At 41.5% G+C, this 25,991-nt stretch overlaps 1 protein-coding gene across 2 annotated transcripts in view; it reads left to right on the top strand.

The window, feature by feature from the left end:
* ARMC3 (armadillo repeat containing 3) overlaps window positions 1–25,991 on the top strand; it is a 91,322-nt gene that overhangs the window by 47,238 nt on the left and 18,093 nt on the right. The window contains exons 12-17 of one of the 2 annotated variants that reach the window (XM_032880826.1): window positions 12,462–12,711; window positions 16,616–16,752; window positions 17,586–17,754; window positions 20,438–20,535; window positions 21,239–21,340; window positions 21,770–21,865. In XM_032880826.1, coding sequence (XP_032736717.1) covers window positions 12,462–12,711; window positions 16,616–16,752; window positions 17,586–17,754; window positions 20,438–20,535; window positions 21,239–21,340; window positions 21,770–21,865 — 852 coding nt within the window. Of the gene's footprint in view, window positions 1–12,461; window positions 12,712–16,615; window positions 16,753–17,585; window positions 17,755–20,437; window positions 20,536–21,238; window positions 21,341–21,757; window positions 21,866–25,991 lie in introns of both variants that reach the window. The other variant, XM_032880825.1, reaches the window with a different exon arrangement.

Below are 25,991 nucleotides of genomic sequence, written 5' to 3'. Positions count from 1 at the left end.
TGCGGGGGAGGGTTATGGTTGCCATTTTGAGTTGATGGCCATCGTGTGCCCCAAGGTGGTGGTGTCAGGCCCTGTAGCGGGGGTAGATGCTTGCCTCACTCCGAGTGTGGCCTTCTGGTGGTATTGCCTTTTGGGTGTTGATGCGTTTTGTTGACTCCTCATTGGCAGCCTGTCAGTATGAATTTTCACTACTGTCTGTAGATCTGATTGGCAGGACTGATCCTGCCAAAATTCTCCTCAAATCCTTCCTTTCAGTCAGTTAAAACCTCGGATACCAGGTAACTGAGCTTTATCAAATTTTATATAAAAGCCACAAGTAAGGACCTGAGACCTCTTCTCTAAGTGGTGTTTTGGTCCTCAGTGACCATTTCTTCCTTTTTCCCTCCTTCCCTCCCTTCTTTCCTTTTCTTTCTTTCTTTCTGATAGTTCTCATGTATATTCTGAATATATGAAGTTTCCAGGTATTTGAGTTATATAGACAATTGAGACTGTACTTAAAAAACAATAATAATCTAATAGACACAAATCCCTTTGCTCACAAATAAGCCAGTATTGGGGAGTAAAATAATGAAAGGTGAAGTAGGTCATAAAAACTTTTCTGGAATTACGTACAACTTCCAGGAGTATTTTGCGCCAGGCCTTATGGATGGACTGGTCTCAGTGCAAGGAATATTCTTGGCCCCAGAATGCCCATGGCTCTCTCCTCCTTCAAGTCTGCTCAAATGTCACCTTCTTAAAGAGCCACCATGACCACAGTGTTTACAGTTGTACCCAGACACACTTTTTTTCAAACCTCCTTCCCTGCTGCCCCTTTTCCGTAGCACTTATGATTTTCTAATACACTATGCGACTCACTCATTATGTTTGTTATTTATTTTCCGTCCCCAACCCTTCTCTGACCAGCACCCATGAAGGAAGTGCCTTTGTCTGTTTAATTCACGGATACTTCTCAAGCATCTAGAATAGTGCCCATTGCAGAGTAGGCATTTGGGGGAAGTGGACTTACCATAAATATAATGGAAAGCAACAGGACAGTGAAAAAACAGTTCTGACATCAACCAATGCTCATAACCTCCAAAAGAAAGTGATCATTTTACGTGCTCATTTTTACATAATTTGAATCACAAAAGCAACAGTGGAAACTCACCTCTAAGAGTTTCCTAGTCATACTTTTCATTCTTTATTATCTTCGGGGTAAAAATCTCTTAAAGTGGATAAAAACACAAAGGCCATGAACACAAATAAAAACAATAGTTTGGAGGTGTAGGAAAAAAAGGACAAGAACAGCCAGATTCACTTAAAGTGATAGGGGAAAAGAAAAAGTAAAATTATTTTTTAAGTGAATAAATAAAAAGCAAAAAGGCTGAGACAAGCCCATAGGAAGAAGTAGGTGAAAATAGAAACCAGAGAGCAATAATGAATTTTTATATAAAAATGTAACCCATTGGGGTGGCTGGGTGACTCCATCAATTAAGCATCTGAGTTTCAGCTCAGGTCATGATCTCAGGGTCTTGAGATCAAACCCTGAGTCAGTCTCTGCTCTCAGCAGGGAGCATCCTTGAAGATTCTCTCCCTTTCCCCCTGCTCCTCCTCACCAGCCCCCCAACCCCTGGCTCACATACATGCACTCTCTCTCTCTCTCTCTCTCTCTCTCAAAATAAATAAATCTTTTTAAAAAATGTAACCCATTTAGTTACTCTGGACACTGTTATCCTTTCTTGGTTCACTGCTAATCTTTCTGACAATTCTCAATTTATAATACTTTCTGGAAAGGATAAAGTTGTTGATTTTTGATGTAGGAAATACCATTTCAGCAAAATTTCATGTGATATTTACCTTGTACTCTTCTATCCAGTTATTCATATCAAAGCTGTACATTATTTATGCAGATATCTAGAGAATTATTGTTGGTTGACATTCTTCTGGGGGGCAGACTCTACATATTACAAGAGTATTTTAAACTGTTAATTTATAACATCACTGCCATCTGTTGGACCTGATCAGAATTAGTTTTTGAGTTATCCTAAGAATAAAAAGAGTTCGATGTTTTTCGTTTTCCTTGCCAACACTCAGTAAATTTTGGCTATTAGTAAACTATGAAAAGATTAGAAAATAGTAGGGTTGGTGACTAGATCTCAAAAGATATAGTTATTTTAGGAAATAAGACAATGAATAAAATGGAAACATAAAAAGTAGTAATACAATGAATACCCATAGATAAGTAAGTACAAATTGTGGTTTTGCTGTAGAAAATACATAATCCACTCTCTGTTGTTTATTCATAGATCATATTAACTCCCGCTTTTTCATACTCCTTACTTCCATGTTCTCTCCACGAAGAACTGAGCGATTTCACTCAGGCTGAGAGACCTTCTTATCTCCATTTCTTTATTTTTTGATTTCTTATACCCCTTCTTGGCTTTCCACAACAGTGACTTAAGTAAGTTAATTCTAAATGACAGTGCATATAGTGGTTACTTAAACAGAAAGTTGATTGATGGCTGGGCCACTGCAGGCCTCCACAATATGAGAGACAGAGCCCACCTCTCCCCCACCTCCCCTCCTCTTCCTCCTTCTCTTCCTCCTCCTCTACCTCCTCCTCCTTCTCTTTTTAAAGATTTTATTCATTTACTTGAGAGAAAGAGATAACAAGAGAGAACACAAGCAAGTGGAGAGAAGGAGAAGCAGGATCTCTGGTAAGCAGGGAGCCCAAAGCGGGGCTCGATCCCAGGACCCCAGGATCATAACCTGAGCTCAGGGCTCAGGTCACTTAACTGACTGAGCAACCATGGGGCCTCTAGAGACAAAGCTCTTCTGTAAGGACCCATCTGCTTTTGTGTGACCTACGGTGAGGACCACAGCAAAGGAAATGAGGAGATGAGTAAGGAGTACACCTCAAAGGGATTCCAGAAAGAGACAAAATGTCCCCAAATTATATGGATGTGTATTTGAGTACTTCGGGAACTTTTGAATGTTCTTTATTATCTATGGATAACCTGTCATTTTGTATTATCAGTATTAATATTTCTCTTCACTAATTTAGAAATAAAGCATTGACGGAATGGTAGAATTATTCCTGACGCACCATGCCTAAGGAAACCATGTAAGGTGTAGAGAAACCATTTGGAAGGTATGCCACATACAGAACTTTATACAGCCCTTCCAGAAAAGGCAGAACTTCATCCACTCACCATGACCCAACTCCCCGTCAGTCACTGGGCATGGTCAGGGGAAAGCCTGACTCTAAGTCATTTCTTGGAATGTTAAATCACCCTAGTATGTATAGAAAGCACTTTTCAAAGCTTTTTTTTTTCTCCCATTCTCACCCCATTAAATAGAGTTGGTGGAAAGTAATATATTTGTATATTTATTTTTACAAATATTTCTTTTGATTTGTAAACTTAAGTATATAGACTAATGCTATATCTTAGAATCGGTTATATTGTGCTCTCAAGGCTAATGTGCACTGAATGAGGACAGTCACTTTGAAGGAGAAAGAAAGTCTCCCCTAAAGTTGGCAAAACACCACAAGCTTCACTTCCAGCTCTGTTCCTCTATAGGAGAGATGGGATGTACAGCTCTGAGATGGCTAGAGTGGTGTTTTCTCACTCTTTGAAAATAAATTCTACTATCTGTTCTAGAGCATACTTCTTTTTTAAATTTTTTTTATTTTTTGAGATTTTATTTATTTGAGAGAGAGTGAGAACAAGAGGGCAGAGAGTCAGAGGGAGAAGCAGACTCCTCACTGAGCAGGGATCCTGATGCAGGACTCAATCCTGAGACTCCAGAATCATGGCCTGAGCCAAAGGCAGATGCTTAACCAACTAAGCCACCCACCTGCCTTTAGAACATGCTTCTTGGCCAAAGCACACAGATACACTTAGAGTAAACCATCTCGTTACTTTGAATACTTTGCTATTAAAGAAACATCCACTGTAGAACTAATCCACTGTGATTTACAAAATTAAAATTCAGTCTTGTGAAAAATGCAAACTCATGTTATAGACTTGATGTTTCGGCTGTATATATATATATATATATATATATAACCAAAGCTATACAGTTACTGTCTTTGTTGCCTAAGGGTTTTTCACCAGTAAAATGTTTCCAGAGCTCCGGTTTCCCTGTGAACCGTGAAGGGAACTATGTCTTCATACTGACCCCTAGTGGTCATTGAGGAGGAAGTTGGGGGGATGGGCAAAAAAGGCAACGGAAAGAGCTCTGTATTGTCTTGAAAGGCACACTAATTTAATTTGAAACGCTCTCTGATGCGTCTAAAATAATATTTTAAAACATTAAAATATTGTCTCATAAGCATTTCATTTTGTTGCTTTTGAAGAGAGAATATTCTACTGCTAAATGTGTGTTAATAGACGCTTGCGTTTGTCTTTGGTCCCTTTTAAGGTGCAGGCACTTTAAAATGTTTTGACACGTGTCTTGCTCGGGTGACTGAATAGCTGCGGTGCTGTATAACCATATAGATTAATAGATATGCTTGGGGGGCGCCTGGGGGCTCAGTGGGTTAAAGCCTCTGCCTTTGGCTCAGGTCATGATCTCAGAGTCCTGGTATCGAGCCCCGCGACCGGCTCTCTGCTCAGCGGGGAGCCTGCTTCCTCCTCTCTCTCTGTGCCTGCCTCTTTGCCTACTTGTGATCTCTGTCTGTCAAAAAAAAAAAAAAAAAAAAAAAAGGATGCTACCTCCTTTGAATTAGAATGCTCACAATATGAGCATCCTACAAGATAACTGAGTTAGTTTCATAACCTTTTAGAAAATTCAGTTTTGTATAAGGATATTTTAAACTTTTGTATTAAGGATGATATCTCAAAGAACTTAAAGTGTTTATTAACTATTTTTAAAAGGTTGCTGAAGTTAATAGATCAAATAAATGGGAAGAGTCTTTGTAGTAAATTTATTCTTGTATTATTTCCATTCAAGTTTACTGAATGGATACTTTTCCTTTCTACCTGTTAGGGGAGTTCGAGGGAGTTGAAACTCCTAGTCTCCACTCCAGCAACTTTTCTCTCTCTGCCTCCTGCTCAGTATCTGAGTCTGAACTTCTCCAGATCTTCACCAAAATGCTGTTCTTTGCTTTCCTGATGTCTTTGAGTTCTAGACTGGACCGGCCAGGCCCCTCTGGAGGGGTGAGTCTTCATTTCCTCCTTTCCTTCCTACACTCCCTCCACTTCTCCCAGTTTCCTTTCCATTATCCTTCCTCTCCTTCCCTCTCCTTCTGTAAAGAGAATAAGGAAAACTGAAAAAAATATATCCAGTGGTTAGTAAGAATTCCCCACTATGCTACATATCAAAATGGCTTGCCTCATTTCTCATTCCCCGGCTGCTTCTTTTTTTTTTTTTTTTCTAGAAAACCTCATACTTTTTAAAGCTTCAGAGATGGATGATTGTAAAAGAGGTTATAGACTAAACGTCAGACCACCAAACTTTTAATCCTGTGTTGGTTGACTGACTTGCCTCATGAGCAAATCTTAATCTTTCTATATGTTGTCTTTCTTAACTGTAAAACAAAGAAAAGCAAGCCTAGACTATCTGTTTTATTTTGGGCATCTACTAATGACACTCTATCCAGCATCATAAGGAGTCTTGATCACAACTTCCACTAGGAACTAGTTGGAATCATCCTTTACCACTTTTATCATTTTATCGCAGAGGTGAAGGAAGTTACAAGTTTAAGTTTCTTTTGTAACTTTCACCATTACTTGGGGGTTCTTATGTCTAGGCGCTGTTCGAGGCTGCAGGGAAACTGTAGGGAGCACATGGAAGGTTCCATCAGACTGCTGTCATGAAACCTACACTTCACACAGTCAGGCCATAGGGAGTAACTTTAAGAAGGTAATTTCAGAAGTGATAACAGTATCAATTAAATACAGCAGCACAATGTCCTAGAGAGGAGCATGCATGACACTGGGTTTGTGAAAAGGGTCAGGGCCGATGACATAAAGCTCGTCCAAGACAGCCTCTCTGAAGAAGTGACATTAGAGCTTCCGAGAGAGTAAGGCAGCTCGGCAAGTGCCTTGGGTTCGTCTGTGCTGTCGCATGAAAGCAGGTGGTGTCCTTGTTATTTAGTGAAGAAAATCAACATGGTACCTCTAATTACTTAGGGATTGCGTCACTTGTCACATACAGATGCATAAATAGAACGATTTCCGGGTTAAACAGAAACATTCAGTAGCTGCAGAAGCCATTTATTATGAGTATTCCAACACCTTGACCATTATTCCTGTTGTATCAGGATACAAGTCAGCCATGTGAAATGAAGACGGTGGTTCTTTCCTGATGGCAGCTAGTTAATTATTGGCAGGCAGTCCAGCTTTTGAAACAGAAGGTGGCATGTATGGAAGTGAAGTATTGCGATTGAACAGAGAGGTCAATAAGGATTCCACGTCACTTGTAAGAAAATTACATTTGATTTCCCTAGACTTTGATTGACTGCCTTATAATTGGTAACAAAAACCTGCACGCTGCTTGTGGAAGCGCTAGGTTAGCCTCTTTGCAACTGCTGCTCTCTCTTTAGAACCCATGATGTCATAACCAGCTAGAGAACAGCACACTCCAAAACTCTCAAAATTATGCCACAGAGATACATCAATATGAGAGAAACAATTAGGCCACATACTTAAAAAAAATTTTTTTTTTTTTTTTTGCGTTTTCCCTATTTTGCTATAGGATGTAAAACTGCTTGCATTTGTTTTCGTGGCTGGGTTTTACTTTAATAATTACATGCTACTTTAAAAAAATCCTTCATTTTAAGCATTCACCTACAATTAATTGTGATCCTCTTCCTTAACTACTGATAAGTTTCTTTAAATAAGATTTCTTTAAAAGGAGAAAATTCTCTTGGCTACTTTTGTCAGTCCTGGAGTTCAGCCAGAGTTGGGGACAAACATCCCATTCTCCTGCCACCGTGGGGCTGCGCTGGGGTCAGAGTTGTTTCGGATGTACTCAGAAATTGATCAATTTAACGAACACACTTGACTTTTTGGATCATTACTTTTGTTGAAAAATTGGCTGGAACGAGAGTCAGGAATCCTGCTCCCAGCATTCCAAATCTGGCTGTGATAACCAGGAGACCCGTTTATCATCCCTGCCAGCGTCCCGTCCCCACGCACCTGTGTAGACTCATGGGGAGCCGTCAAGGCTCAAACATGCCCCACCTTCACCCCGAGTCTGCTGCCTGAGCACCTCTCCTGACCACTTGCACCAGGTCTGCCGCCAACACGTCTTCCTCGGTGTGACAAACCTCGCCGAGACATATGAAAAGTCAGGCTGGTGGGAATGGTTGTAATTACTGTTAACAAACAAGGTTCTGATTGCCAATATTACCATCTGTTTCATCGGGTTCCACAGATTACCCTGTATGTGGGCTCTGTTAAACAGATTTCTGTCCTGCCCAAGGTCACCCTTGATTCACGTAACCAGCCTTTGCTGATGGGTTAAATGGGATCTCCAAACCGCAGCCAGGATTTTCTGAGAACTATCGAAGAGGGTCACCTGGTGATACCACTCAGATGAACGGAGCCGCCCACGTCTGCAAAGACAAAACGGGGACATCCTTTGGTTTATAAATGGACATATCCCTAAGACCTGTTCTAAAGTGTAAGATGTTATTACCTAAACTCCATATAAAAATTCCTTCATTAAATTAGGGAAGAGTTGGGGTTGGGGAGAGCTGCTGTAAGTGCTCCAAGCAGAGATCTCAGTTCTTTGGGGTCCTGTGCCTTCTTTTTTTTTTTTTTTTTTTTTTTTTTGGTCCTGTGCCTTCTTGAAACCGTAAAGCAGAACTGGGTATTTTCCCCTCACCCTCTCTCGACTCTTCCTGAGGTTTTCTTCATCGCTCCCCTTGAGTGGAGTCAAGTCACTTTATATATATTGATCTTCTCGGCACTGGGGATATAAATAAGACTCAAGACGTGGGGACCGGGGGTAGACATAGCAAGAGGAAGGAGTGAGTAACAAGGAGAGGCGGGGATGGACAAGAATGACTGCAGCGGAAGGGGCAGCTGAGTGGGTTCTGAAGGGCGAACTACGGTTCCCCCAGGAAAGGGATGTGGACAGGTAGGACCAGGCCTTTCGGGCAGAGAAACCATGAATGCAAAGACACACAGACACGAAATCGCATAGTATTTTCAGTGAGCTGTAAACAGACACTATGTGTGTACAGTCATTGTATTTTTTCCTTAACCATATTCTTAGTGCCCCTTCTCTAAGTGCTTTTTCACTGTGGGGCTCAGGGATTCAACCAAAAAGCTTTGTGGTCAGTCCTTTACACAACAAGCTTCTTTAACAGAATATTTCAAGATCATTGCCATTCTGTGGGACCCTTTGTGCCAAAACAGCATTTTTTAAAAAATGTATATATGTTTCGCAAACAAATAATCTTGAGCTCGTGGGGAAAAGAGACCTGGTATCTAGTTTGGGGCTCAAGATATGCTAACTTGGGGATGAGGCACTTGTGCTGAGCTTGGCAAGGTGATTGGGAATTTTCAGGAGGAAGAGTTCATCGGGAAGTAAGAACGGTGGGTGTATGAGAATACCCAGGGATAAGCCAGAGAGGCCCTGAGCACAAAGTCACAGGGACAGGTGAGAGGGGTGTGGGCCGGCAGGGGAGGCAGGTGGGCTCATGTAGGGCCTCAGAGGCCATGTGGGAAATTTAGGGCTTCATCCTGAGCAATGAGAAACCAGAAACATTTTATTTTTTTTCAAAGATCTTATTTATTTATTTGACAGACAGAGATCACAAGTAGGCAGAGAGGCAGGCAGAGAGAGAGAAGGGGAAGCAGGCTCTCTGAGCAGAGAGCCCAATGCGGGTCTTGATCCCAGGACCCTGGGATCATGACCTAAGCCAAAGGCAGAAGCTTTAACACACTGAGCCACCCAGGCGCCCCCAGAAATATTTTAAAGAGGGGAGAAATCTGATGATGTGTATGATTTATATAATTATAATCATCTGGTAATTATTTTAAAAGATTCCTTTGGCTGTAAGTTGGAGAAAGAATCGGGGGGTGGAGGGAGGACAGACCTGTTAGAAGAGCACATCAATTCACAAGGGGTTGATGGAATAGATTCGATCGAAGAGACGGAGCTGGAGAGAAGAGAGAGATTCGAGAAATAGGGAGGTGGAAAAGAGTCAGGACTTGGTAATAAATTGGTTACACACGACATGCCGAACTTCACTTCTGTTTACATACATCAACTGATATAAACAGATGTTTTTATACTTTTCCATATTTGGGTTTTAGTTCGGTTTTTTTTTTTTTGAAATGTACATTTTAAACTCTTACTTGATGAAACTCCAACGGATGGAGGTTCACGATAGTAAGAATCAAAATATTTTCAGATTATCGTGATGACATATGGCCCTATAATTCTGGATTTTGTAACAAAGCAGTTTGACTTCTGTCCCGTTCATTTGGATAATGCCATACCATCTAGGAAACAGAAATGTGTTTTTAAAATATGACAGGCTCCAGCCTGTGTACATTATCAGACACAGGGAAAAATAAAACAAAATGTCTTGGGTTTAAAACACAGAATTAATGCGATTCTTTAAAAAAAAAAAAAGTAAATTCTGTGCTCTATTTCTATAATGAAATGAGGTGGGTTTTTTTTTTTTTGTAAGAATAATAGCTTGATTTTTTTTCACCATAATAACTTAATTTCGCTTATGCTTTTTACACCTAACCAGACGGCACACGGCACATTACGGGCAGGTTTGTCACACAGTGCGGCTCATTCTCCCAGCTGCATGTGTGCGATCTGTCTTTCGGTGCTGGAATTTACGTTCAATCTAGTAAAAGCTATATTCCACTGTGTACTAGAATCTCCCATTTCTAAAACAGCTAGGATTTTGTGTACTTCTCCTTATTGGCTCATAAAGAGCACAGAAAAGAGCAGAAGGTAGAGATAAAAATGAACCAAGGCAAAATACGTCTTTGTCCAGGAGAGAGGAGGAAGCAAACACAAGCACAAAGGCTGTGAGCAGAGATGCATCTGGTGAACATTCCGGGAGCTTGCAGCCTGTTTTTTGTTTTGTTTTGTTTGTTTTGTTTTTTAATAAATAAGAGAAATCAAACGACAAAGTGTGATCCTATGTATTCACTTAAATTTTCCAGAAAACCCGTGAAGCATACAAAAGACACAGCCCTGGAGAACGTACTGGTAGGCGCTTTCCTACAATACTTGCAGCTTCTAACACGGTTGCAATGAAACACCTCCACTGTGTGCTCCTCCCTGATTCTCCAGGACGTTTTAAAAAGCGAACGTTGTCAAGGGAAAAATCACTAAGTGACAAAGGAATCGTGCCTTCTAACTGAGGCATGTTTCCAGTGGTTACGAAGTACAAAGTATTTCGGTTGAAGGGACTGATTGCATTCAGTACACGAAAAATAAGTCAAAGAAATTAAACAATTTGTAATAGGTTTATGTCTATATTAATTAGAAAATATGCATAATTTAAAATTCTTGCTGGCAGTTTTAAAAAATTCAATATTTAAGCTCTAAGTACAAAATATGAGAAGTTTCTGAGAAACTAATGTACTAGTGCCTCCAAATTTTTCCTTATTCATACAATCAAATGACCCCTGTTTGATTAATAGTAGGAGAAAGCTTGGAAAGTAAAATTATCTTGAGTGTTTATTTTGTCCCCTAGGAAAGGAGGGCAAATGCTGGCCCTCAAGCTGTCATAGTGAGATACAGGCAGGCCCTTCCTATATTTTTATAGAAACAAACTTTGGTTACAGGTCATCTAACCAATTTTTAAAGAGATGCCTTCCCGGGAAAAGAATGGGAGACCCCACAGGAAGGATTAAATATGTACCAAGGACTATGGGAAGAAATGGAAACAAACTCTGACTTTGCCTTCATAGCAATCTAGTGTGTTTTTTGGATGGATGTAGTCAAACCAGGGGTGGGAGCTGCCTTCAGGGTTAACACCAACGGAGCCCAGCTTTCCCCGGAGTGGCCGGCTTCATTGATCATTTCATCCCAGCCCAGTAGCTGCTGTTCGGTCCACTTCAGAGCTGCTCTGAGTGCCAATCACAGCTTCCTTTCTCCCTGGGGGGCACTTCATTTACATTGTGGCCTTTCTCAGACAGTTGTGATAACCTCTAATCTCGAGATTATCACTTCTCCTTCACCATCAGCAAATGTAAGTGACTACCGAATTAAATTTAATTATCAGAATATTCATCATAATACAGGGTGATGGGCTGAATCCTATAGCCTCACTTGTTTTCAGATTTCATTCTTAATATGATCTTAAGTGGAAAAAAATTGTCAGATATAAAACATAAAGGGATGTTCATGTTATTGGAGTCTCAGGTATGTTTTTATTGTCTTGATTACTTCTATTCCCATGACGATGTAAATGGGTTTTTAACACAGAATTTGGGGTCTTCCCAAAGTAGGGAAGTAGGATGTTCTGTATATCTTATGGCTTGGAACATCTCTTATTTGAAAGAATTCCAAATATTAAAGAACATAATTAAATCATCTACCTCTTCTTAAAATGATCCCCTTTTTAATTTTTACTACTTTATGAGCTTTTTAAGTGATTAGAAAGCAAGGACTATAGAGAGTAGGGCCTTCTTAAAAAGAGACTTATTACTTGCGAGACTATTAATGTATTTGACGGATAATCGTGGTCTTTTTATAGCAGAAATAGGAAATTAAGCAACTGAATATGCCTACATTACTCAAACTAGTTATTATGTCAATATTATGACTTTGATCTTTGATATTTACTTTGTAAATCAGCTTTCACCTCCAAAATGTTTTGCTGGCTTCAAATGTGTTAACCCCTGCCTATAATTAACAACCTCATTTAAGGGGGGGGGGGGGAGGATGAGCTAAAAGAGTTTTAACTCAAACCAGGAGCATCTCCCACTCAATCATTCCCCCTATTTAAAGGCTTAGTTTTCTAGGGACACTTGGGTGGCTCAGTTGGTTAAGTGCCTGACATTTGATCTTGGCTCAGGCCCTGATCTCAGGGCTGTGAGATTGAAGCCCAGATTAAGATTAAGGTTCTTCCTCTCTAAGGAAAAAAAAAAAAGAATAAAAATATATATAATTTTGCTTTCCTACTGGTTGAGAATATCTTAATTGACTTTCTTTGAATAAAATTTCCTGGTCTTATAAGTATCACTGAGTTTAAAAAAAAAAACAAAAACAGCTGTAGGAGGGTTTCTAAGAAGTAGTCATGCATTTTTCTATAATGACAAGCTGTAGAAGTAGGAAAAGGATAATTTAAATTCACTCTTAACTGACATTTTCCCAAACTCCACTTAAATCACTGGCACCTCAAGTCTGGGTTCATTGCATTGGACGTTATTTTTTTTTTCCTAAAATTGTATTTATGTACTCATTTGTTTAATAAGCTCCATTGTACCCTCCAAGGACCGTTTCTTGAACTCAGATGAATGACGTGCATTTCTCTAACGTGTACCCAGTGCTGCTGCTGAAGCCGATGCAATCGATCCACTGATAAGCATCCTGTCGAGTAAACGAGACGGAGCCATCGCCAGTGCCGCCACCGTATTAGCGAACATGGCGATGCAGGAGCCCCTGCGGGTGAACATGCACAACCACGACGTCATGCACGCGCTCATCGGCCCGCTCCGCTCCTCCAACACGGTGGTGCAGAGCAAGGCGGCTCTCCTGGTGGCCGCAACCGCGTGCGACGTGGAGGCCCGGACAGAGGTGAGAGCTTGTCTGTCCGCTCATTTTTCGGTCTGTGCCTATGGGTGGATTAATTTGAAACATTTTCAAGGGTTTGAACCTACCCATCATTTAGACCCTTCAAAATTGGTGCAGCCCTTCAGCCACGGGCGCAGGGTGATAATAACGTGTCAGTGTACTTTCATCAGTTGTAACAAATGTACCAGTCCGACAGGGGATGTATTTGATGATGGGAAAGCTGCTCCTGCCTGGGCGCAGGGGAGTGTGGGAAAACTCTGCACCTGCTGCTCAATGTTGCTTTGAACCTACAACTACTCTAAAAAGGTAAAATTATTTAATTGGTGTGACCCTTTGGAAAGCAAATTGGCTTTATCTAGCAAAGAAGAGCAAAGCCTCTAATCCAGTATAATTTGGCAGTTCTGTTTCTAAATTCTACCTAGGACGGTCTCTTGCCTCTTTGCACCAGGATGCATTGTTTCTAATATCTAAGCAACTGGAAACACACCAATTGTCTAATTTTTTAAGAGAATGGGTAAATAAATTTGTAATATATTCATAAAATGGAACTTCATATCGGTGAAAATGAACTATAGCTACAGACATCAATGGAGCATAATGCTGAGCAAAATCAAGTTGCAGTAGAATACAACTTATGATTCTATTTAGGTAGCATTCAGAAATATACACATCTAAGCAAGATATTGTTTAGGTAAACATACATGTGAGTTGCAACTGTAAAGGCAAAGGTCAATGATATGGCCTTGATTAACTGCAAAGTCAAGAAATCCTCTTGGGGAATCAAGGGAGTGGATGTAATTGAGAGGAACAAACAGGGGTTCAAGGTCATCTAAATGTGTCATTTCTTAAACTGATCAGTAGACAAACAGGTATGCCTTTACTATGATGTGTTACATTATACGGGTGGGTTCCACATACTCTCGTATTTCTTGTATATTTCAAAGTTTTAAAACCTAGAATTGTATTTTTTTTACAAGTGTATCATATAAAAGTGTGTTTTGTTCTATTCATAAAAATAATGCAAACCTACAAACATCCTTTATTTTTTCTCTTTCTTTTCTTCTATTTACTTGTCACAGGGTACTCATTCAAACATCTTAGGGCTTTGTTCCTCTCTGCCAGTATAAGTAACAGTAGCTAACACTTACTGAGCACTTACTAAGCAGTGGGCACTGTGCTAAGCACTCTACAAGCATTTAAGCCTCACTTGTGATGGGCATGTTTGTAATCCCCATTTTACAGATGAGGAAAACGAGGCTTAAAGACACATTGTGCTCCCAGCAGAGTTGGTAAATTGGGAGATCAGGGATGCCATCCAGAGCCCAAGCTGTTGCACTGGGTTCTCTGCTCAGACAACTAAAAAATATTTTCTGTCCCCTAGGGCAGAAGAGACAGTTCCTTTCTATTCTATACCCTTCTTTGTTCCCATTGACTCCAGTTCATTTGTATTTATCCATTAAGGCACTAAGACTACCAAGTTTTAAAAAATATTTATTTATTTAGAGAGAGAATATATGCACACACAAGAGTGGGGAGATGGGCAGAGGGAGAGAATTCCTAAACGGACTCCCTGCTCAGTGAGGAGCCCAACAGGGGGCTTGATTCCACCACCCAAGAGATCACGAAAACCTGAGCTCAAACCAGGAGCTGGACACCCAACGGACTGAGCCGCCCAGGCGCCCCAAGACTACCAAATATTTATTTGCCCTCTATTCTGTGTCAGGCACTACGCTAGTCTTCAGCAAGATGGCGATCAAAGCGCTTTGGTTCTGCGTCCATGCAGTCTGCAGAACAGTCCATCTCCTTCCAGGAATATCGCAGCTAAGTCTCCTGCTCTCCCTACACCTGCCACCTCCTGCTTCCCACACTGTCCCCAGACTGATCTTTCAAATATATGATCATCATCACATCATTGATGTGGCCATTGGTGCACCATCACCCCAGAGGAAAAGTTCAGCAGCTTAGCATGGTGGACGAGGACGCCCAGTGACCTGCACCTACCCACCTTGCTTGAAGCCTCTTACCAGGCTTAACTCCATAGTCCAGAAATCCCATGCTATTTGTAATTCTGTCCATATGCTCTGTTCTCTTATTTATACGTCTTTGATTTCTTCACTTGGAGAAATATTCTCACTTTTGTCCACCTGATAAAATCACAGTTCTCCTTCAAAATTCATGTCAAGCCATCCTATCTTCTATGACGCCTTTCTTCAGTCTTCAAGCTGGGAACGGCCCTCCTCTATGCTTCCCTTACACTCTATGCATGCTTCCCATGTCCTCTGCTTTGCCTATATGGTTCTTGTATGAAAGACTATAAGCTCCTTGAGGCTTTAGAGAAGGGACCTGGGAGTTTTTCTTCCCTGTGTCCATGCCATTAATAGATATCTGGCACAGAGGGCATGCTTAATAAACAGTCATTAAATGAATGGGAAAATGAATTAATCAATGAATTAGATCTTTGCCACAAGAACACATGAAGAGTTAGACTATCTTCTCTTATACTCAGAAATAAAGAGGTTCAGAAATTTGAGTTGCTAAGCTTAAGATGCTTCCAGTAAACTTTTTGAAGCTGTAATGTTCCATGTACTAAAGTGTGATCCCTGAGAAGAAAATGTCTCTGGACATTGATGGAAAATGACTGACTATGGATCAAATGGATCATACCCCATAATGGCCCTTGTCTTCAGATACTACACATAGAAACTGGTAGAATGTTCTTTTTTTGTCCTCTAGGTTCAGATGACAGAGTGTTGCATTTCAGACAGTGAGAAAAGAGCTCTGTCAAATCTTTTTTCTTCCCCTGATTAGAATAATTTTATCCATGAATAATTACCTTTATTACCTGAATTTCCTTTAACAGTGTAATTAATGTAGTTCTGTCCAATTCTCTTCTTATTCTTTTTATCTCTTCCTCATTCCTGGGAGAAATGAGGAGAAGACACTATGCAGCATTAACAAAAATCGGTCTTTTTCTAGGGCATTGCTATGGTAATTCTTTGGCCACACTGATGATTTGGTGGCAGTGGCCAGTGACGTGGGTCCCCTGGTGTCACTCTTTCGGTTCCTCCTGCTCAGCCTTGGGGACTGGATTCCTTCCCTATTACTGCTGTAACAAATGACCACAACATCATGGCTTAAAGTAATGGAAATCTATTATCGTATAGTATAGGACGTCAGAAGTCTGAACAAAGGTATTATGGGTTGAAATCAAGGTGTTGGCAGAGCTATGTTCCTTTGGGAGACTTTCAGGGAAAGTCTGTCCTTTCTAGATTTTACCATCCACCCCCATCCCTTGGCTGTGGCCCCTCCCTCCAACTTCAGAGGGTACCACTCCAATCTCTGTGTCTATACGGCTCCGTTCTTGGCTCCAGGCACCCATCTCTCCATCTTACAAGGACTCTTGCGATTAAATCGGGCTCGCCTGATTATCCGAAACAATCTCCCCATCTCAAAATTGTTAACTTGTCACATCTGCAAAATCCCTTCCAGGGAAAAGGACACCTTTGGGGGACCATCATTCTGTCTACCACAGGGCCAAATGAGCATTCAGTGTCAATGAGCAGAATGAATGAACACAGGGGAACAGGAGGACAGGCTCTCTGTCTCCCTCCCACGCAAAAAAATCACAGTGACCTCCCTCGATTATTTGACTGTGGCCTCCTCTTGACCTTGAACAGAAATCTGGGCTCCTGTCTCTAAGGTTTTGTAATAAATTGTTTCCTGGATGTAATCAATTCTAAAAATCTGGATGTAATCAATTCTAAAAATCTGGAAGTAATCAATTCTAAAAATCCTAAAATGTTCTTACATGGTTAAAATCATTTAAAAATCCAATGAGATTTGAAAAAATAAAGCAGTGTTTATATTCTGTACTTCCGATGCATAAACTTTCGGTTTCCACGTCCAGTTAAGAAATTCAGGTGGCCTGGGGCCGCTGGTGGAGCTCCTGCACTCCAAGAATGACGAAGTGAGAAGGCACGCCAGCTGGGCTGTGATGGTCTGCGCCAACGACGAGCTGATGGCTGTTGAATTGTGCAAGCTTGGGTGAGTGGAGTGGCCTCAAGTTTTGGGCTCAGATTAAAGGCAGAAGATGAAGAAGCACATTTTTCAGGCCCAAGAAGATCAGGCAGAGTCCACACTCCCGCTCGCATGCGGCCGAGCCCTAGAGAGCTGGGACCGTGCAGTGGGTCTTCCATGGGAAGGGGCGGCCTGGCGGTGGCGGCGGGGGGGGTCCTTCTCCATTTTTTCCAACTGGAGGTCTTCCCAGCACGCTTACAAAACCATCTTCACCATTTCCCCGTCCACCTCTTCACCCTGATCAATCCCTCTCTTTCCTTTCCTCCTGCTATTGCTAACCCGCAATTCTGCATCACCACTTTTGAAGTGAAAATAAAAGGTGAGCCATGACTGCGTCTCCTTTCTCTCCCTCCTCTACCCAGACCTCTCCATCAGAATTAGGCATTCACCAGCCGCAGCAGGTGAGCGAGTTGCCTTAGCACACCGGCAAATAGGGTTTTCAGGTTCCATGGTTGGGGTCACCCTACTTCTAACCATCTCTGTGTTCGTGGATATTGCCTGGTTAGCTGGAAAACTTGGAGCCCAATACTACTACCGCTTTAAATGAAGATCTCCCCCCCACCCCGCTCATCCTTTTCAGTTGTTTGAATATGAGTCACTAGGTGGCATATATATTCTCAAAAGGACTGATTTGTCTTCATAATTCTGTCAGTCTAGCTTTATCTAATAGGGTGAGATAACTTTAACCTTTCCATCTCAATTCTTCATTCAGGGTCTTAGCCGGCTATATAAATGAGAACTTAATGTTGGATTGCTTGTTTAAAGCAAATAATGCTTTTTTTTTCCCCTCTTATTGACAGTGCTTTAGAGATCCTTGAAGAAGTTAATCTATCAGTAAGTCGGAAAAATAAATTCAGTGAGGCAGCTTACAACAAATTGCTCAACAACTACCTGTCTCTGAAATACAGTCTGACTGGCTATTTGTCATCAAGTAACATAATTGGTGATGGATTCTATGACTATGGTCGGGTGAGTGACAGCAGTAATTTGTATTTTAGTATGTACGATCATTTCTTCTTTAATCACGGTGCCCTTACATTGCAATTTTATAACCACCTTACAGAATGTATATTTTTATAGGTAGAAACTTAGGAATCAGAGCTTTATTCTTAACTTTGGCTGTAAGATTTTGCATTTGTGGACAGTTTTAACTAGAATCTGGTTACTTATAGTAGAATCAGCTTGCTGAGGCTACTCTCAAGTTTCAGAGAAGACATAAAGGAAGGAGCATTTTCTGTTCTAATATTTCTAGGATTCATGAACCGTGTTAGTGATAAGGATAGAAGTATAAGTGTTTCATTCTATTATAATCTAATTGAAATTAAGCAGACTGTAATACCAAATTTTAAAATGTAATATAAAAGAACGTTATTTAAGCTGCATTTCTATGATTTTAAAAACAATATACAGTGTAATTCAAGGTTAATGTCAAGAGAAATGGGAAGCTAAAAATTAGAATCTTAAGGACTTTTCAGCATTGCTGCTTAAGCCAGCATTTTCCTTTCTTCTGGAAACCAAGAGCAATTAGGAGAATGGAAAAAAAAATTTTAAATATACAAATGCCACTTTCGGCAAAACTAGGAAACAGATATGATCCACAGACTTCATTAACAAAAAAAAAAATGTAGGAGTTACTGAAAATCCCTGAGATCAGACAAAAGGAGTGCAGGAGGAGGAAGTGAAAAGGGGGAAGAAATAAGCCCAGAGAGGGGCAAGGCAGCTAGTTGTAGCAGGTCTCGGAAAACACCATCCCCGTCTCAGCTGAAGGGAGAGCTCAGAAGTGCAAAAGCCAAATGCTCTGTTTGCCAGGCAGGTGCAGGACCAGAGACCTGGGATGAGCAAGGCGGGCACCAAAAGCCAGTTTGGACCAGTTTGGTCCAAAAAGGCAGAGAAGACAGGGCCATGAAAGAATCACATAGCTGACTGTATTTGAAGGAAACACTATCGTGGTAATAGAATTGGAGACATTTTAAAATTATATTATTTTTTAAGTAATCTTCACTATGTGGGGCTCGAACTCACCACCCCGAGATCAAGAGTCACGTGCTCTACCGACAGAGCCAGCAAGGAGCCCCGGAGACATTTTTTAAAAGGTTTTATTTATTTGTCGGAGAGAAAGAGAGCACAAACAGAGTGAGCAGCAGGTAGAGGGAGAAGAAGGCTCCCTGCTGAGCAGAAAGCCCGATGCGGGACTTGATCCCAGGACCTTGGGATCATGACCTGAGCCAAAGGCAGAGGCTGAACACACACAGCCACCCAGGCATCCTGAGACATTCTGAATAATGAAAAATGGCTAGCCTAAAACTTGACTCCTGCTGTTCCCTCTGCTTTCCCTGGCTGCTGCTACCACCCGACCTAACATAACACACACACACACACACACACACAAGCCACTGAGAAATCAGTGCTCCCAGAAAGCCCATCTCATTCAGTGATGCATCGTTCAAAAAGAACAAGTACACCATTATTAGTACAAAGATGCTCTGAGAAAAGAGCAGAAAAACCAACAAAGAACAAGTTCTCAGAAAGATGTTGCCATAAATCAGATAAAACTGTGACAAATGTATTTGTTCATACAGTTTTTTAAAAATTTAATGAAACAATATTCTTTATAAAGAAGAACTCACTGATTCCTTCATTCAGTAAATATTAAGTTTCTAGTATTATAGGTTGAAGATGTCAGTAAATACAAGACATAGATCTCTACTTTCATGACACCAGTGAGAAGAAACAGACAATAAGCAATAAACATGACAAAGAGATAAATAACGTTTATCACATGATCAAAATGATCAGAGCTTGGGGGGGCAGTAGAACAGAGGCAGGATAAGGGGGCTCTATAGTGCTGGGTGGGGACTGGGGTTGATGTTCACCGTAATTTTGGAAATTGTGGTCAGGAAGGCAAAAACTAAAAAGTTGAGGGACTTAGCTGTGGGAACGGCTGGGGGAAGAGCTTTCCAAGCAGAGGAATATGTGTGCCTGGCGTAGTTAAGAAACAGCAGTCAGTGTAGCTGTAGCTGAGTGACCCAAGAAGCAGACTAGTAAGGACTAACCCGGAGAGGTAGAGCCCAGACCATGTAAGTCTTATAGACGACCGGAAGGAGTTTCGCCTTTATTCTGAATGAAGTAGGAAAACTTGGCAGAGTTGTGGGCAGAAAAATGACATGCTCTGTCTGATTTTTAAAGGATCTTGTAAAGTATCTTGGATGAGAGAGGGATCTCAGTATAATACAATTGGGGAAAGACCCTAGAAGGTGGTGCGGTGTAACCCACCTCAGCAGGCTGGTAAATTTGCGAATACAGGACCTGGAGTAGCCTGTTTTTGCATATCCTCACAACATTGTCAGTCATCTGTTTAGTAATTAGTTACTCTCACAGACAAATTCTCTCTTATGTATACATTACACACATCAAAAACTCAACTATTTTCAGGGGCCGAACTGATAATGATGGTGCAAAACAGCTGAGAGTATAAAACAATACAGATTGTGGGGAACCGGAGGCGAGCTGCCCACAAGTTCAAGTTCCTCTTTCTGAGTGTGCCTTTGTGTGTGTGAAATTATATTACTTCAAACAGTCGAGAACATCAGTGTTCACTTAAAACAATATAGCCCATGCGGATATTACTTTTTTGTTCTTAAATTACCTACAGATTAATCCCGGCACCAAACTTTTGCCTTTGAAGGACCTTTGCTTACAAGAACCCAGTGATCTACGTGCTGTACTCTTAGTTAACAGTAAATCCGACATGTGAGTCTCATGGGGGAGGAGAGATGCAGGGAAACACGTAAGGCTTTTTGTCTGTCCATCATCACATGAATATATAAGATTTCCAGGACGGTATCCTTTTGCCTCCCTGGCATTACCCCGAAAACAAACACCAATCCATAAACTCATAGCCTGCCATAGTAAAGACCATGAAATCACCACCAACGTGGTTTTTCCTCTGACTCCCTTTTACCACTCAATTCCAGATGTATTTCTGTAGTCAGTGCTTCTTACCCTGCTGGCAACATGAAGTAATTGAAGAAAGTGTAAGTAGATAGGAGCAAACCAAAACGAATTATGTTTATAAGGCTCCACAACTGTATGCAGGACTCTAACTTCAGCCCAGAGGTTTTCTGTGTTGTTTTTTTTTAAAATATAAAATAAGAAGTAAATAGTAAAGCTAAAAATTAAAGCTTCAAAATGCTTCCTTAAAATGTTCATGTATATCTATATATCTGTCATAATTTATTTTATGTGATGTATTTTATAAAAATATTTCCAGTTCTAGTTCATGAACAGTAATCTTTTTGTCCTACCTTCACCTCTCCTTTATGCTTTCATTCTGTCACTGTTGAAAGTCAGCTCCCATTATGATTTTCCGGAAAAAAAAAAATCTGTTTTGTAGGACCAATCTGGTATTGAAAAATAAAGCATTTTAACTTGTATATAATTTCAAAAATTTTAGTTCTCCACCTCCATCTATGGAAGATAAGTCATCAGATATTGGTTACGGACGGAGTATTTCTTCCTCATCTTCTTTAAGAAGAGCAAGCAAAGAAAAGGCAAAGTAAGAAAAGGGTATCTTTTCTGTACTCAAATAATTCTCCCCTCAGTCTGGGATTAAGAATGAATTTAGAGTGTAGATTTGGGCCAGTTAATTCTTTTCATGCTTCTAGTACGATCATTTCATAATTGCCTCTTTAAATTGCTGTGGAAAAGATCTCTAGGACAAGTAGGCTTTGGGTGCCGTGTGCTGGGAACTTCCAGTGAGCCCTGAAGCACAGGACATAGGAGCTGTGAGCTGGCTTCATTTGATTATCCTTGCTGGAGTCATGCCTGGTGCTCGGCCTCATGAAGGGAAGGGGAGCCCGAGCATGTCATGGCAAAGAAACATGTCTTCCAATTTGCCCAGCAAATGTAATGTTTTATTATTTTTCATGATGGAAATCAATGATGAGTTTTATCTTGTCCTAAGAACAAATAGTTTTCATTTTAGTGCCGGATTTGGATCCCCTACCGAAGACAGATCAGAACCGACTTCTGGACGAAATACGGCTCTTAGCAAATTTGCCATTAAAGAGAAAGGATCAAGGTAGGAAATGGGAGACTGTCTTCTTTTCCAAATGATAATCATGGGAGGTTTTGATTCCCCACCGAAGCTGGTGAACCGAAGGGGCGGCCTTTAAAATAGGAAGCTTTTCTTGTGGAATCAGGATGTTGTGCGAGGCAAGACTCATGAAATGTAATTAAAAAGTAACTTCATTTTTGTCTCTTGGAATCTCTTGGAAGTTTTGTCTCTTGGAATCTCCCACCCAGAGGGAATTTGTTCTCTTGCCTCTGGGTGAGAACTCGGGTCACTTTGATCAACTGTACTGTCCTACAGACACGTGCATTTGAAAACAGCAACAGCAGTCTCTACCCAGTCATTTAAAAGTCCATCCCTGGGGCGCCTGAGTGGCTCAGTGGGTTAAAGCCTCTGCCTTCAGCTCAGGTCATGGTCCCAGGATCCTGGGATCGAGCCCCATATCAGGCTCTCTGCTCGGCAGGGAGCCTGCTTCCTCCTCTCTCTCTGCCTGCCTCTCTGCCTGCTTGTGACCTCTGTCTGTCAAATAAATAAATAAAATCTTCAAAAAAAATAAAATAAAAAAAGATAAAAAATAAAAGTCCAGCCCTGTGTCGTGATCAATGTAAAATGACCTTCTGCCCTCCCCCCCACCCCCACACCCCGCTGCCTTTGCAGGTGGTGAGCCCCACACACCAGAGTGCGGTCCCCTCTCTCTCTACCTTGTGCTTCAATCACCCCCCCCAAGCCCCTCCCACCCAACCCCCCCCAAACCCTCCCCCCTGCCCCCGGCATCCTGCTCACCCAGAGAAACCTCTGACCCTTCAGGAGGCAGGGAGAGGGAGGAAAGGGAAATAGGACCCAGTTCTGCCTTGATGGAACAATTAGAATGTGGTTTCATGCTTTTTAGTCCTGGCATGTTTCAAACATGCTTTCTATATGTTTACGTATTTTTAAACCTATTATTTCCCTAATGAGCACTTTCCTGGATTCCTCAAAAACCCACTTGGACCTCTCGCCACACTCCGTGACCCTTTAATTATTGTTGACTTAAGCCCTTCAGAACCACTGTGGTATTGGAGGCTGTTGGCACGCATTTCAAGCATCCGCTTTCTAAACTGAGACGGCCCTCTATGGTCTCCCGAGGTCCGGGCAATGGTTTGCTCTCCTCAGACCTCACAGCTGTTTCTTGTCTATTTCTGACCTCATTCTCTATTGTCAGTCTCCTTTGCTTCTTATCTGCTCCTCTTGTTCCAGGACTGATACTTTCTGCCCTTCCCTCCCCTCTCTTCCTTTCCACCACCCCTCTTCCTGCCTCTCCCCTCCCTTCCTTATCCTGCCCCCGCCCCCCACCTTCTCTTCCTGTCTTTCCTTTCCTCCCTGGGCTTCTCTGTGCTTCATTCTACTTGCATGGAGACCTCCTTGAGGACAAGACCATGTTCTGACTTGAGTGATTTCTCTTTCCATCCCTAGTGCTTAGCCCAGGGATTGGTGAGCATACAGAGGCATTCATGTTTCTTCAAGAGGATAGAAATCTGAACGTCTGCAGGAAAAGATTATTTCTGACAAGGTCCACCGTGATAAACCATGTGTCTTGAGCAAGTTGTTTACCTTCTCTTTGCCTGAGCCCCCTCCTCGGTACAGTGGACATAACATAGGGTGTTCTGAGGCTTAAATAAATTAGCGAAGCATATAGAGCAGTGCGCACAGAGGAGACACTCAGCGAATGTCAGTACAGTTGTAGGAGACAGCTGCAGGGGGCCCAAGTCCACTCAGCCCTTGAAGGGATGCGGAGAAGACTCCAGAGTCTGATGTGGGAAATGCAGCCATCCCCTCAAGGACGAGAGCTGGGAGGAAGTCAACAGAGTATCTGTCTCTCTCCCTCTCTTTTTCTCTCTCCACGTGTGTGGCATCTTCTTTACAGATGCTTTGTTATCCTCCTTGACTTTCTTTTGGTTACTGCCTCACCCGTAACCGTAGCTTTTATGTGACTTTGGTTTGCCATGGGGACAGATCTGGCTCCAGTTCCAAGCAAACTTACAGTTCTAAAGCCCAACAACTATCCAGTGCATACTTGTCAGAGAGACCATCTTCCCCTTCATAGGCCACACAAAGTATGGGCTGGCTTTGAGGCAGGTGTCTCCCTTTGGTCTACCCAGCCATGGCCCTGGGGAAGAACTGGCCTTCTGCCCTCTTGATAAGGGAAGGGTAGGCGCTTGTCTGATGGGAGACCATTGCACATATATTGTACTTAACATCATCAGTCAAAGTGTACTTTTCCCTCTGGTGCCTCTGATAGTGTATCAGCTTTAATCTTTGGTGATTCTGCTATTCTTGGCAGAATATCGTCTTGTTTTTCTTATAGCTTAGTCTGGTTCTTAATCCTAAATCTTTTGGGAGAGAATGGACAGTCCTACTGGTTTGAAAGTTATTTTGTGTACTTTAAAGATCAAAATGTTGATCTTCAGGGAGGCAGAAAAAGAGAGGGGGAAACAAATTATGAGAGACAAGATCTTAATTATAGAGAACAAATTGGGGGTTGATGGAGGGAGATGGGTCGGGGATGGGCAAGATGGGTGATTAGGGTTAAGGAGGGCACTTGTGATGATGAGACCTGCGTGTTTTATGTAAATGATGAACCACTGAACTCTACTTCTGAAACCAATATTGAACTCTATGTCAACTAACTAGAATTTAAATGAATTTTTTAAAAGTGCTGATCTTCAGATAGCCATGGGTTCTTAATTACAATATTTGATAGTTTGATTTTTCTGTACTATTCACATCTTTATCTCATTTGATCCCTACCTTCTTGTTGATGGTAAGTCTACTCTTTTCTGGCCCTTTTTGTTATATCCTCATCTACCCATCACAACTACCTTATATACTGACATGCTCCAGAATTCTTCATTTGCTCCCATTCTCCAGGATTCTTCATGTACTCCCACTCTCACTCTCCATGGTTTTAGCTACTGCTGACATGTATATACCCCTCTCCTGAGTCTAGCCTTCTCTCTCCTGCTGCCCTGTAAACAATGTGTTCCTGATGAAATTCATTGTTCCCCCAACTGCCAAACTTCCTCCTCCTCTCTTCCCTAGGCTGGTGAATGTTACCATCTTCCCATGCAGTTGCTCAAGCCTAGGAATCATCTTAAAGTCCTTCTTCTCCTTTCCCCTCCTACACTGACTCTCAGTCCCATGCCTTCAATGTCTCTTAAGTCATGGTTTTCCTCCATTTTCACCTTTACATCCCCAGTGCAGGCCTTTGTATTACATCTCAAGCCACTAACCTCCTTTTTGTAAGATTCTTCTGCCTTTTGTATAGCCCTCCACAAACCTATCCTCCATGCTACCCCCCTGAATTACCTTCCCTGAAATGAAAGGCTGATGATGTTACTCTGCCTAAAGCAATGATTCCCTGTCATCCTCCAGATGAAGTCCAAACAGCCACCATGGCACCCCTTCTGATTGTCTTACATATCTCCTATGCATGGCAAATTCTTCTTCTTCTTCTTCTTCTTTTTTTTTTTTTTTTTGCATGGCAAATTCTGACTCATTATATATTTTGTTTTTGTGAGGCCTTCCCTGGTCACCCCACATTAGGTATTCTCTTTGTGTTCACTCCTTCATGAATGCAAATAGTCTCATATGTAACCTGAACTTCTCGCTTTTGATCTATTTGTCTTTCTTACTCAGCAATGGACAACTTGAGACCTGGGACCAGGCCTTTTTCATTTTTATAGTCGTAGAGCCTAGAATAATATTATGAACACCGGGGACAGTCAAGAAATATTTATAGATTAAATATTCATAAATAATTTCAAATATTGAGTGTTGGTTGTTGAAGGGAATAGAGGTTGACTCCCTCCCAATATGCCCCAGGAGAATAAGTAAACAAATGAAGATAATTATTTCTTCTCAAGCCATTTCCATTCTCCTCCTTGTCCCTGAATCTTCTCCCCACTTGAAGATAAACCCTGATGTACTCCCAACATTCAAACAGATTGTTAGCATGAAGGAGAACACACATTTTACGTTCAGACAAAACTGGTCCTTTGTTTTCTTATCTCTAAAACAGAAAAGATCCTTGCCTCATAGAGGTTCTGTGACAGTAAGTGAAACTATGTTTGTCCAGTGCCTAAACCATTGCCTGGCA

The sequence above is a fragment of the Lontra canadensis genome, unplaced genomic scaffold (genome assembly GCF_010015895.1).
Source record: "Lontra canadensis isolate GAN:19392208 unplaced genomic scaffold, GSC_riverotter_1.0 scaffold72, whole genome shotgun sequence".
NCBI classification, from domain to species: Eukaryota; Metazoa; Chordata; class Mammalia; order Carnivora; family Mustelidae; genus Lontra; species Lontra canadensis.
This window is presented reverse-complemented; position numbering and strand designations above follow the sequence as displayed.